At 50.5% G+C, this 13,934-nt stretch overlaps 1 protein-coding gene across 4 annotated transcripts in view; it reads left to right on the forward strand.

Moving 5' to 3' along the window:
- The window catches only part of Tead4 (TEA domain transcription factor 4), a 73,760-nt gene extending 60,431 nt beyond the window's left edge, over positions 1–13,329 (forward strand). For 2 of the 4 annotated variants that reach the window (XM_071610320.1, XM_071610321.1), the window contains 3 exons: positions 5,826–5,966; positions 8,290–8,442; positions 8,549–13,326. In XM_071610320.1, the coding sequence (XP_071466421.1) occupies positions 5,826–5,966; positions 8,290–8,442; positions 8,549–8,662 (408 nt within the window). In that variant the 3' untranslated portion in view covers positions 8,663–13,326. Of the gene's footprint in view, positions 1–5,825; positions 5,967–8,289; positions 8,443–8,548 lie in introns of all 4 variants that reach the window. The other 2 variants (XM_071610322.1, XM_071610323.1) reach the window with 2 other exon arrangements.
- The last annotated feature ends 605 nt before the right edge of the window (positions 13,330–13,934 follow it).

Below are 13,934 nucleotides of genomic sequence, written 5' to 3' on the forward strand. Positions count from 1 at the left end.
GGGGGCAAGCAAGCACCTGGCTTTGAGGTACCCAGCCAAGGTGAGCCTCTTTCCCATGGTCATTTTTGTTATGCACGTGCTGTGGGACAGGCCAGGGCAGACCGAAAGATCACGACAGCACTCTTCTCAGCATTTTGTGAGTATTCTCATGTGGAATCCTTGCCACATCCCAAAAGGTAGGTCCAGTCGATAAGATCATCTGCAGAGGGAAAACTGAGGCACATTAACTGAGGCAGGTTAAACAACTTGCTAGAAGTTTATCCAGTCTGTCATAGTGCCAGAAGCAGGATCTAGACCCAAACAGTCTGGCCTGAGTGTTGTGCTTGGAAGCATTATCCTAAGCTGTCCTTATAAAGTGCCCAGGCGTCCCCTCACCCACTCCATGCAGGATCCTGGTGTTGTTGCTGGGGTATGAAGCAGGTTCTGGATTGCCTGAAACAGATCTCCAGGCCCCTGATGAATGGTAGAGGGTGACCTGGCCAGAGTAGACAGCTCTGACTGTGTAGTTAGTTGGGTGTGGAGCGATTGGGCTTCCTGCATTTTCCAGACTTCAGACCTTCTTTCTAGAAAGTAGGGGTGTTGACTTCCTCGAAGATGGAAGTTGACAGATAGGAAGGGAGAGTCAGAATCCTCTTCTCTCACCTTGCTCATGGCCCATGTCCTCTCCTTCCTCAGAGGAGGCCAGAGGTGGGAATTCATGAGAGAAGAGGTTTGGTCGTCCGGGACCAAGGAAGTTGGGTCAGGCAGATGACAGGCAGCTCTGTGCTTGGCTCTCTGCTGTGCTCTCAGGCAGGGGTGGGAGGTGGGGGCTTGTCTTCCAGGTGCTTGGTTCTTTAGGGAGAATCCACAATGGATCTTGGGGTCTTGGGTTGTAACCACTATGTGGAGAGTGCGGAGGGCTAAAAAGTCAGGCGGTTTCCTGTCCCCAGCTGCATGGGGCTATGGCCGACAAAGGGGAGGCCCTGCCCCCTCCTCCTCCCACCCCTCCCCCTTCCTCTCCCACCCCTCCCCTGAGCCCTAGGAGCCAGGCTCTTGCTCGGTGCCAGTAGCTTGGGCACTGTGAGGACAGTGAAATCAGAAGCGAGGGCATGTCAGAGGCCAGGGCACCTTGGCAATCATCTGTCCATCTGTCAGTCCTCGTGGGGAGGGAGGGTAGAGGCACGACAAGCAGGGAAAGGGCAACGTGCTTGCTTGCTAATGGGGAGACCTAGGAGACACAGGCGGCTCCCCCGCTCCCTGGCCCGCTCTCTCCCTCTCCTGCCATCAGCTGGGCGCGCTGGCCCTGCAAGCAGGAAGGAAGCCACTCAGCAGGGAACAGTGCCAACTCTCCCAAAGCTGGCTTTTCTTTTTCTGCTTGCTTCCTTCTCTCCAGGCGTCCAGGGGCCATGATCAGTACCCTCATGGGGTGAGGTTGGGGGCACCTTGATGTCCCAATCGAAGTTCCTCCCTCCCTCCCCTGGAGACAATGATCCACAGATCCGTGGCCTGCCAGGAGAAGGCCCCTGCTGGAAATGGCATCTGCTTGTAGGAGAGGTGGAAGTGGAGGTGCAGAGGCCGAGCACTATCTGATGAGTACTGCAGGCCTGGAGTGGGGGACTGAGTAGCCTGTGAGACCAGCAGAGGCCACTGTCCTTGGAACAGGGAGAGGAGATTCTTGTACAGTGGGGGTCATGAACACCAGGCCACATGGTGAAATGCTGGACAGGGCCTGAGCTGAGCCACAGTGGCAGGAGGGTGCCCCAGGCCTTCCTCCCATCCCAGCCCACTCCCCTCTGGGCCCTGACATTTCTCCCAGGCACATACCAGCACATGACAATGAATCTGAGCCCCTCCAGGCCCCCACACCCGGCTGCGGCTGTCTTGGCTCATCTGTCCGTCACTCGATCCTCCACACCTGTTCCAGGCACAGCCTGTGAACTTCCCACCCGCACGCACAGCTATGAATAGGGTAGAAGGAGAGGAGAAAGGGGCATTCAGAGGGCAGGGTGGTGAGAAGGGGTGGGCAGCTTTCTTTTTTTCTTAGGCTGAGAAAATTGAAAAGAAAACTTGTTTGGGAGAGGTGTCTAGAGTGGGGGGGTCTAAGGGTGAAGGGGAAATGCCTATACTACAGCTCAGGAAGAGGGGTGGTTGAAACTGGAAGGGTCTGTGCACTGAGGACAAGATGCAGTGCTGTGAGCTGGGTCGTCTGTGTCACTGGCCCTTGCCTCCTGGGTCTGTGCAGTGCAACCCCAGGCCGGTTCTGGGGCTGACTTCCCCTGTTGAGACCTGGCAGTGTCTTCCTCTCTCCCCCCTTCTTCCCACCTGACCACCAGCTCACCAGTTCTATGTGCTCTCCCAGTTAGGTACAAATTGCTTGAGAGCAGAATTACTGCCTCAACTTTTTTCTGCCCTCACTGTCCCTAGCAGTGCTGGGCTGGGACTGGATAAATGGGTAACTGAATGATTAGAAGGGCCAAGAGAGTGGGAGGTGATGACAGAAGACCTAGATTGTATTTGAGATGGAGTGGAGCATCCCCCAACTCCCCAAAGTAGATAAATGGGTTCTTTGAGACCAAGGAACCTGGCTCCTCTCATGCAGCGCCACCCGGAGGTGAGAGGTGGATCAGCAGCATGCAACTTTGTGAAGGGAGGAGTTGGGGGTATTGGGGATGGAACCCAGAGCATTGCCCGTACTAAGCAAGTGCTCTACCACTGAACTACATTCTCAGCCCTCTTTGAATTTTTTATTTTGACACAGGTTCTAAGTTGCCCAGGCTGGCCTCCAGTGTGGCAGTCCTTCCTCAGCCACCCGAGTAGCAGGGATTACAGGCATGTGTCACCTCAGTCTGCCTCATGGAACATTTATTGAAGGCCCACCTGTACCAGCACTTTCCAAGGGCTTGGAGAGAGCTTAGTTCTTGCTCCCCAGGGAACTTTCCATCTAGATAGGTCATGACAGCCTAGAGCAATGAAATGGAGTGTACAAATAGACACTGGGGTTCTGGGATAGGATAACAGTTTCTGTGTATGGGGAAGAGGGTGGATGTCAGCCAGTTCTTAACATGGTGCACAGCGTTCTAGGTAGCACACGCATAGATGTTTCTTCTTTAATAGTTCTGTGATTATTGACACTTACATGGGAAAAATAGAATCTTTACTTTCATGGATCGATTGCTTAAAATGAAATCAAGGAATAAAAGTGAATTGATTTAAAAGGCACTGTGAGGGGCATAGTTGGATATGTGGCAGATGATACATGAATGTAGCATTGATCAGAGCAGGCCACCAGTGGCTACTGCCTGAGAATGGTGACTATTCAATGCCCTGGTCTCACTCCATGTTTGGTGCTGGCCCTTCCCAGGCAGCTGGGCCTCCTGTTGGCATTTTTTTAGGCATAATCCACATTTCTGCCATGGGCTTCTAGTTGCAGCATATCCTGAGCACACAAATGGTCCCTAAACCCCCTCTTAGGATCAGTCTGGCAAACTCGGCCTTCTAGAAGGAACACATGACAGGGAAACTGGGACAGAGAAAACCCAGGTTCTTACCCCATTTTACCTGTCATTTCACAAGAATATCTTGGACCATGGCTGCAATGAATTCTGGCCCAGCAGAGGCCTGATGCACTTCTGCCAGGACTGCCTTCCCTCTTGGACTCACAATGGACACAACAGAGGCAGAGAGGGGAAACTGAGGCCAACCCAAGGGTGGGAGGGTATTGAATAAACACAGTTGTTTGTTTCAGAGTCTGAGCGTTGGCTTGAATGCTGCTGTAATTCTTTTTCTTTTGCTTTCCTCCTAATGGCCTCATTAACACCAACGCGGAACTCACCGAACCATATACCATTCTATTTCAACATTAAAACATCCTAAAAAGAATACACCCTCATTCTATTCCATAGCCTGCTTTCCTCACTCACTGTGTTTGTGTTCATCCACAATAATAAACACAGGTACTTCCTAGCACTTTTTGTGGCTCCATAATATTTCTATTGTGCCATAAGGCAATTAACACCCTTTGGTCTACAGAAGGTCTTGCTCTTGGAGAACTCCAAAAGGAGAGAAATGGTATTTGTGTGCCCCCTGGTGGCCAATAGTAGAACTGCCTGGACCTGATTCAGATCTTCCTGGGGTTCTGGGAATCACCATATCTGGGTTCAGAAGAATCCTGAGGGTTATAACCTGAACCATGATCTGCACTCCCAATACATGTGTAGGGCTGTGCTCTGTTTCATCACTGCAGTTTTTGATTTCAGACCAGTTGTGTGGGTGGAGCGGCCTCACCCTAAGAAGCAGCCTTTCATGATGTCTGTGCGTCTCCTGAGTCCTGACAAGCAAAGTAATCTAATGTGGGGCCTGAGTTCTGTATGTGGGCACCCCTAAATGGCCTAGAGTTTCAGAAATACAATTCCAGCATCAGTCCCTAAGGCAGTGATTTGGCTTATACAGTGCCTGCCTCCCTTTGTTGGGTTGGGACAGGCATTGCAGATGGAGCCTGCCGACCTCAGCCTGAGCCATGTGACCTTGAGCAAGACCTAACTGCTGTTAGGGAGCCTCATGCTAAACTGAGGCTGAGGTGTGTATGTGCTGTTGACAGTCCACCTTACCCATCCCCTTTACCACTTAGTCCACCTTTACTAAGAGGGAAGCATTGCAGATAAACTTCAGATCAGCTCCATATCCAGCTGGACAGGAAAGAAGAGCAGGGTGTCCTGGGGCCTGTGAGGAGTGGGTGGAAAGGACCAGCAACAGGGCTCATGGAGACCCCTGGAGCCAGCTGGCCAGGCTGAACTTGAGCTCCTGGGGTCAAGTGATCCTCCTGCCTCAGCCCCCGAGTAGCTGGATCTATAGGTGCCACCCCAGGTTTCAGACTTCGTTTCTGAAGGCAAATCTCAGCAGTTAAGAGAATGAACCAGAAGGCGGGGAAGACTGGTATTGGGGAGGTTGGTTTGGAGGCTGAGAGAGAAATGTGCAAAGATCAAAGGTGACTGTACTCAGAATGCCATAGAGATGAACGAGAGGCCAGCCCCAGAGCCATTTCTGAAAGAGCATCAGTAGGATCTGGTGACCAGCTGGCCAGAGGAGGAGACCTGGAGATGTCCCTTGCATCCTCTCTATCAGTCCACTGTTTTGGCTTTCTGTTCTCATGCATTCTTCATTGTTAACATTGACTCTCGAAAGGTTCTAATAAATTAATTCATACTAAGATAAAAATGATAAGGATTTGTATGTCTGCAGTTTGTTAAGAACAAACTCAGACTGTAAAACTCAAAGATTCTAGAAACAAAATTGGGGAACCTACTTACTAGATGTTATAGTATCTGAGCAGGTGGCAGTAGCTTAAAGCAAATGTAGGCCCCAGTGTTCTCTTTTTCCATAGTTTACAGCAGGCCTGGGTGTAGAGAATGCTGGAAGCTTTCCAACGTCTATAATCCATGTTTTCTGTGTGTTGGAGTGGGACCCATGGCATCATGCATGCTAGGCAAGCCCCCTGCCACTGAGCTACGTCTCCAACTCTGTTCACATTCTTTTTTTTTTTTTTTTGGTACCAGGAATGGAACCCAGGGGTACTTAACCACTCAGCTAACCCATTATATTTTGACACAGGGAGTTGCTGAGGCTGGCCTTGAACTTGCAATCCTCCTGCCTCAGCCTCCTAAGCCATTGGGATAACAGTCATGTGCCACTGCTGGTCCAACACATTCTTTTTAAGCCCTCCTGATTTCTTCCCAGCCCAAGAGGTTGCACTGTGACCTTGAGGGGCTCCTTGACTCAGAGCCTATTCGTCTGATAGGGCTCTGCTGATGCTGCTGACCGTGTCCTTGGCTTCCCATGTCTCCCTGCAGGCAGACCTCAACACCAATATCGAGGACGAGGGCAGTTCCTTCTATGGAGTCTCCAGCCAGTATGAGAGTCCCGAGAACATGATAATCACCTGTTCTACCAAGGTCTGCTCATTCGGCAAGCAGGTGGTGGAGAAAGTTGAGGTAGGAGGCCACCCTGGTGGGTGGGTGTGTGGGGGGCATGAGGGCTGAGTGGCTCCTTCCCTGGGGCTCTCCTGAGGACAGGATTGTTCAGAGCCTCCCTGTGGAAGGTGGGCTCCACATGGCTTCTGTGTGCGTCGGAGAAGAGCGCCCTCTAGCTGTGGACCATCAACAAGCTCCCTGTTGCCTGCACAGCTCTGCGTGCCACCACTAACCCTCCCACCCTGGGACCCCTCTTCCAAGCACATCCTTACAGGCATCCCAGGTCCTCTCTGAGAGCAGGGGCAGAGGATGTCAACAACAGAGCTCCAGGGTCTCGTCCCTGCTTCCCTGCTCACTGTTTACTCCGCAAATGCTGAAAACTGTTCATGTCTCTGTTCCTCAATTTTTGAGTACCCTGGAGACCCACACTAGTGGGTGTGACAGAAACTTCACTTCCTTTAGGGCAGTGGGGTCTGCCAGTACAGGGGTGCAGGGTAATGGGGCCACAAATTCCGAGGACCCGGGTTTAAATATCAGCCCCCCTGCTTTCTGATGGATGTTTGGGAGGGGGGATGATAAAACCCTTCATTTATCTCTAAATAAGTGACAAGGTGTCTCTCTGTCACAGTGGCCCAGGAGATGGGATGAAATGCCTCCATTCCAGAACACCTGTGTCCCTGAGTCCTGTGCAGTGCCACAGGCTTGTGAGGTTGCTGCAATGTCAGACTAGATGCCATCCTCCCCTCTTTCCTCTGAAATTAATGGTCTGAGTTAATGAAGTCCTACTGTCACAGACCATCAGTTACTGATAAGCTACATCATGCCAAACAACCAGATGACAGCAGCAGGCAAGAGATATTCTGTCCTCGAGTTTCCGAACCCTGGCTGTACCTTAGAATCACCTGGGGGCCTTTGAAACGCATCAAAAGCTCCTACCCCCACTCATTTTGTGTACCCTCATCTATGGAGTGGGGACCAGGTGATGGCAATTTTATTTATTATTCATTTTTGCAGTGCTGGGGATTGAATCCAGGGCTTTGCACATATTAGGCCAATGCTTTCCCACTGAGCTACACTGCCAGGCCCAAATTATTTAATTTAAAAAATTTTGGACAGGCCTGCAATCCATCCCACATACCTCCCCCCCCTCTACTCCTGCACTGGAAGCTTCCCACAGAACTGGGCAACTTCAATGATAATCAGGAAGTTGATGTCAGTCTAACCCACCAATCTGGTTCCGATTTCTAGAGTTGTGTGTGCACCATGTGTGTAGATTCCCATGATTACTGCCAGAGTCCAGGTACATGGGGCTTTGTTCTAGTCAGCTTTTTCACTGCTGTGACTAAAAAGACCTGACAAGAACAATTATAGAGCAGAAAAAGTTTATTTAAGGGTTCACGGTTTCAGAGGTCTCAATCCCTAGATAGCCAGCTTCATTCCTCGGGGCTTAAGGTGAGGCAAAACATCTTGGGGGAAGACTGTGGTGGAGAGAAGCAGCTCACATGATGATCAGAAGGCAGAGAGACTCCACTCACCAGATACAAAATATATACCCCATACCCACGGCCCCAGTGAACCACCTCCTCTAGCCACATGCCACCTGCCTCCAGCCACCACCCAGTTAATCCCATCAGGGATTAATTTACTCATTAGATTAAGACTACGACCCAATCATTTCTCCTCTCAGCCTTTTTTTCCCCTCTTATTTATTCATTCATTCATTCTAATCAGTTGTACCTGACAGCAGAATGCTCTTCGATTAATTGTACATAAATGGAGTATAATTTTTCACTTCTGGTTATACACAAAGTAGAGTCACACCATTTGTGCAATCATACATGTACCTAGGGTAATGATGTCCGTCTCATTCCACCATCTTTCCTATACCCATGCCCCCTCCTTTCCCCTCCCTCCCCTTTGGCCCATCCAGAGTTCCTCCACTTATCCCATTCCCCTCTCCAAGCCTTCTAGCATTGTCTCACACATTAGCTTTTGCGACACCTCACATCTACGCCATAGTAGGTTTCTAGCCCCACAAGGGTCCCTGGGTACTCTCTGCCCCATAGTCCCCTAGTGTGCAGCCAGAATTGAGAAGCACCTATTCCATCTCATCTGTTGCTGCCACTCCTGGGTCTCTAAGCTCCCCTCATCCGCCTGTCCTAATGAGGGAGGGAGACTTGGTTTAATGTCACTGAACTTCAGAGGTTGGCCCTGCTCTCAGGCCTCTAGGCCTCCTGCCTTTTCTTCCTGCTAAAAGTGACTGGTTGTGGGAGCTTTCCTGTGAATGGGGCCTGGGAGGCAGGTGAAGGGAGTCTAAGCCCCTACTGTCCTCTGGGTCCTGCAGACAGAGTATGCCCGTTATGAGAATGGCCACTACTCATACCGCATCCACCGGTCCCCACTCTGCGAATACATGATCAACTTCATCCACAAGCTGAAGCATCTGCCCGAGAAGTACATGATGAACAGCGTGCTGGAGAACTTCACCATCCTGCAGGTGTGCGGGCGGGGGCCGCAGGCCTGGGACTGTGGTCCTTAGGCGGATGGCACACATGTCGTCCCCATGTGGAGCCTTAACTGTGTCTCCTCTGTCTCTCCTACAGGTAGTCACCAACAGAGACACACAGGAGACCCTGCTGTGCATCGCATATGTGTTTGAGGTGTCGGCCAGCGAGCATGGGGCTCAACACCACATCTACCGGCTGGTGAAAGAATGAGAGACTCGGGGAGCAGGGAGGGGGGTGGACGTGTGTGCAGGAAATGGGGACATGGGGAGGGGACCTGCAGGGACATCCCCCTGAAGTGCTAAGTGAGCTGAGCAGAGTGGTCATGATTCTTCCTGCCAGAAAGAAACAGTGCCTGATCCTGCAATGCCCATCCCCAAATAAACCCAAGATGTGTATTTTCAGAGGAGCTGGTCTAGCTGAATGAGCCCTGGGAGGGACTGGGGGAGAGGGGCTGTCTGGGAGGCAGACTGGACACAGTGCCCACAGATGGACCCCTGCAGTCCTCAAGCCAGCCACCCCAGTGGCCCCAGCCAGGAGCATCTCCAGGTGCCGAAGCTCAAGTCCTGATGTCTCTACTGCTGCTCGAGCCCCTCATCTGTTTCTCCTGTTGCTGCTGGCCACGAGAGGCCCAAGGGTCGATGGGCACCTGGGCCATGCACCCTCAGCTTCTTGTACATGACTGCACCTTGATGTCCTGCCACTGCCGCTGACAGCTGGCACCAGGCCCCGTCTACCAGAGCTTGGAGTTTAGGTGTGGAGGTGATAAGAGTTGTTGGAAGATGACATGGTCAGGCCGTCTAGATAGTTTTCAACATTCAAATGAAGGCAGGGGCAGAGGGAGGAGGTGGCCAGGCTGAAGCCGGGTGGAGGCATTTGGATGATTGACATCAGAAGCCTCCATATGCATGGTGGTGAAGGGCCAGAGAGTTGGTCCAGTAACCATCGCAGCCCCGTGGTCTCTGTGATCCTTCCAGTTCTGATGGTCTGTAAGTCCTGCCTCAAATAACCATCTGTGGGGCCTCTTATATGGTAACCTCCTTGGAACCAGCCTTGGGCTAGCTACCTTCCTCCCCAGGAGTTTCTGTGTCCCTTGGGGCTGGGGTGGAAGGTAGTGGAACCCACTCAGCCTAGAGGTACCCCACTGTGGGGTTCCTTGGCTCATCTCAGAACTGGCAGGGACTTTGGGTGTAGGCAGACCTAGTTTAGTCCTAGCTTTCCTGCTGCCTGACATTAGCAAATTTCTCAACCCATCTGAGCCCCAATCTCCTTTCCTCCTTGCGAAGTGGGAAAGCAACAGCACTTATCTACAAAGCCCTTTGAGAGGAGGAGAGGGGATGTCTGTAAAGTGCCTAGCGCAAGCTGCACCAAAATGTTTAATGGTAATTAGCTCTTCTCTGCCGGCCCTAGGGAGAGCCTGGGCCTGGCTCTTTGCTGCCACCTAGTGGCTCTTTGGTATTATCTTCCCTAATAGGAACCACAGTTCTAGCAGCCTGCAGCTGAACAGGCATGTTTACTGTATGCCCAGTGCTCAGGGAGAATTCTATGGGAATACAAAAATGATAACAGCAGAATCAAGGAGATGTTGTGGAGTGGTGTTTCAGAGCAAGGGCTCTGGAGTCAGACTAGCTACTGACTTTGACCTTGGTGCAAGTTCATTAATTTCCCTATGCCTCAGTTTCCCCATCTGTCAAATGGGTGTAATAATAATAACCTACCTCGTATATGTAAGTGCCTACCATAGTCTGAGCATATCCATGTGTTCAATAAATATGCATTGCTGTTACCTGCAGGAGCCTGTGGTCTGAAGAGTCAGACTGGGAAGCCATCTGTGGTGGGCTGATCCCTGAAGCAACTGGTGATCAGAGATAACAGAGATCAGGGTGTGGAAGATTTAAAGAAGTGGTGCTTGAGGAGTGCTGGCCCTTGAAGTATGGGCAGTATTTATTTTATTTTTATTACTATTTTTCTGCAGTGCTAGGGATCAAACCAGGACTTTGGGCATGCTAGACAAGCACTCTACCACTGAGCTACATCCCCAGCATTATTTAGATAAGCAAATGGGAGGAAGCTGGATGTCATCCCAGAGAAGCAAGCCACTTAATTTCCCTCTACCCCTCTATCTTTTCATCAAAAAGCAGTTTAAACCCCCTCTGGCATCAGGATCCCAGGTAGACCAGCCTCCACAACTTAGTGAGACCCTGTCTCAAAATTTTAAAAAAAGGAGGAGGATGGGGCAGCTAAGGACTGCATCCCTGGGCAGATGGTGTGTGCACCTATGTCCCTGTGCGGGTGTGTATTTGCAGAAGGCTCCCCTGACCCAGGCTGCTTGGATGTGGAGGCCCAAGATGCTCGCCCTCCTAGCTTGACTGACAGCTGCAACACCGTGCAGCTTCAGACCAAGGCTGGTGAAGGGTGTTGTGTGGTAAGCTGCTTGGCTGTGGACAAATTAAAGACAAACCCCTGTGTCAAGGAGGAAAGGAGGGCGGGGCTATCTCTCTGCTGCCACCTAGTGGCTGCCTCCTAGCCCATGTGTTGGTTGTAAGTTTCCCTTTCCCTTTATGAACTGAACTCAGCTGCCCAACGGAGAGTTGCCTTCTGATAGGTGGACATTCCAAATGGCTCACCATAGGAGGTTGCAGGTATAGCTGCCTCTCTTTTCCCGGGTGACTATGACCCTTGGGGTCAATGGCAAACAGGATCTGCTCTACCAACCCTCCAGGCACCCTCCCTGACTTACTGACTCTGCAGAGCACGCTGCCCCCCACAGACGGCCATGGCCAGTAGTGCTCTTCCCCTCCTTTCCCACTAGCCACCTGTGATTCATTTTACAAAAATGAATGAGGCCGGACACAGTGGTGCACGTTTTGTAACCACCAACTCAAGAGGATTAGGCAGGAGGGTAGCAAGTTCAAGGCCAGTCTCCACAACTTAGTGAGACCCTGTCTCAACATTTTTAAAAAAAGAGGATGGGGCGACTAAGGTTGTAGCTCAATGATAGAGTGCCCCTGGGTTCAAATCCCAGTGCCAAGCTGGGCTCAGTGGTACATGTCTGTCATTCCAGTGGCTTGGGAGGCTGAGGCAGGAAAATCACAAGTTTAAAGCCAACCTCAGCAAATGTGAGGTGCCAAGCAACTCAATGAGACCCTGTCTCTAAATAAAATACAAAATAGGGCTGGGGATGTGGCTCAGTGGTCAAACGCCCCTGAGTTCAATCCCTAGTACTCCCCGTCCCCCCCCCAAAATCATCCCAATGCCAAAACGACCAATGAGGAGTCACCTCTTCTGCAAAAGCCTTAGTCACTCCTGCCCTTGTGTCAAAGCATTCCACTCACCCTGTGGGAGCACCCATTACCTACCTGGTCCTTAAATAGGGGAACTTTTAAGGGAACTTCCACAATCTTCATAGGACAGGTACTATGCTAACCCCATTTTTTAATTTTGAGATGGGGAACTCACTGTTGCTTAGGCTGGGGCTTAAGCAATCCTCTTGCCTCGGCCTTCATATAGCTGGAACCGCAGGTTGCTGCAATCACAGCACTAGGAAGAGAGTGAAGCATGGAGCCCAGTAACTTTATTATGTTGTTGATACATTTTATTCACTAATTTTGCAAATATTTATTTAACTTCTGCTTTGTGCTAGGCATTGAGGATGTGTCAGTGAGCAAGACAGACAGGGTCCCGTTGGCACTTAGGAGCTACCTTTGTGGAAGAAGGAGTAAGAAAGGGAACCGAACGTGCAGGTCCTGGGAAGGGCAGGCAGGCAAGCCAGAGGCCACTGTGGCTGGTTCCTGAAGAACAGGGAGCCAGCCCCCAGAGGGCTAGGGAACAGCATTCCAAGCTGAGGAAGCCTGGGTCTCCAGTCATGAAAGGGACAGGTGTGCCCCAGGTGTCTAGAGAAAGCCACTGAGCCTGGAATGCCAGCCAGGGAGTGACAAGACTGAGGGCTGAGGTGGGCAGGGGCTGATCATGCCCCTGGCCGGCATCCACATGGAAAGAGGGGCAGGACAGAGGACAGATGACCGTGTGTGTGTGTGTGTGTGTGTGTGTGTGTGTGTGAGAGAGAGAGAGAGAGAGAGAGAGAGAGAGAGCACTGCATCTAATCCAGGTGACCATTCTGAAAATGTCACAACTTAGGTATTTAAAAACATCCCCTGGGCTGGGCGGAGCTCAGTGGTAGAGCACTGGCCAGCATGCTATGGAGCACTGGGAAAAAAAAAAAAAAAATCCCCTGACTGCTCCTCCGCAAACACACCCTTTTTAGAGGGGAAAAGGCTCTACTGTGCTACTCAAAGAAGACCAGAGGGCCCCACGCTCCTTGGCTCAGCTAGAACTGTCCAGCTGTGGGTCGCACTGTTAGTCTTTTGTTCTCACCCTGGTCTCAGCAATGAGGAGGGAAGTATTCTTAATTGGAAAGATAATTATGGCCAATTATTAGGGGGAGAAAAGCCCCAGAGAAAGGTCTAAAGGGAAGGACTCTGCAAATGGAGGACTGAATACACAAGAAACTGGAATGTGACTTCTGTTGTACGTGCCGAGGAAGGATGGGGAGAGGTGGCCAAGGCCCTCCTTAGAAGGCTGAACCCCAATTGGTGGAAATGACTGAGCTTGTGGGTGTCTGATATTCAACCTAAAGGTTTTTGTATTTTTGCTATGTAAACCCCCTTCGACTTTACAAATCTTCAGTAAAGTCTGCTACATCCCAAGGCCTTTGTGCAAGTGATGTCTTTCTTTGGGAATAATCAAGTTCCACACCTGTCCAGAGTGCAAAAACAGTAATGGCAGACCCACACGTAACTAGCATTTATAGATCACATGCTGTATGCCAGGCACTCATCTTAGTTGCTGGGGATACACCAGGGCAGCATGCAATACTCTTTGCTCTCACGTGACTTCCATTCTGGTAGGGGGCACAATAAACTAGTAACAAGATGGGTAAGGAAGCAAGTGAGAATTTATTTATATTATATAGGAGCTAAGGACTTTTTTAATGTTTTGAAATGGTTGAATAAAAATCAGCCTTCATGGGGGCAAGAAAGATGGTGGAATGAGATGGACATCATTACCCTAGGTACATGTATGACGCTACATGTGTACAACCAGAGAAATGAAAAGCTGTGCTGTAATTGTATACAATGAGTCAAAATGCATTCTGCTGTCATATATACCTAATTTGAAAAATCTGAGCAATAATAACAATGAAGTGTGCTGTCAATGAAAAAAATGAAATAAAAATTTGAAAAACTTTTTCAGTGGAAGTAGGAGCTCAGAGCAGAGTGAGCTGCCCACAGACCCAGACCAAGGCCTTCTCAGAGTAGCCACTCTGGATGACGTCACACTGTGGGATAAAGTTGAAGTCAGTATTCTCAGACCCTGTCTAGCAGCTGAGCCTCCAGCAGGTTGTCCTATGGCCAGGGTCTGTGCACACTACACTGTAAGAAGCATAGCTTTGGTGGACACAAAACCCACTGGATTTGAAAAGTAG

The sequence above is a fragment of the Marmota flaviventris genome, chromosome 3 (genome assembly GCF_047511675.1).
Source record: "Marmota flaviventris isolate mMarFla1 chromosome 3, mMarFla1.hap1, whole genome shotgun sequence".
Taxonomy (NCBI): Eukaryota; Metazoa; Chordata; class Mammalia; order Rodentia; family Sciuridae; genus Marmota; species Marmota flaviventris.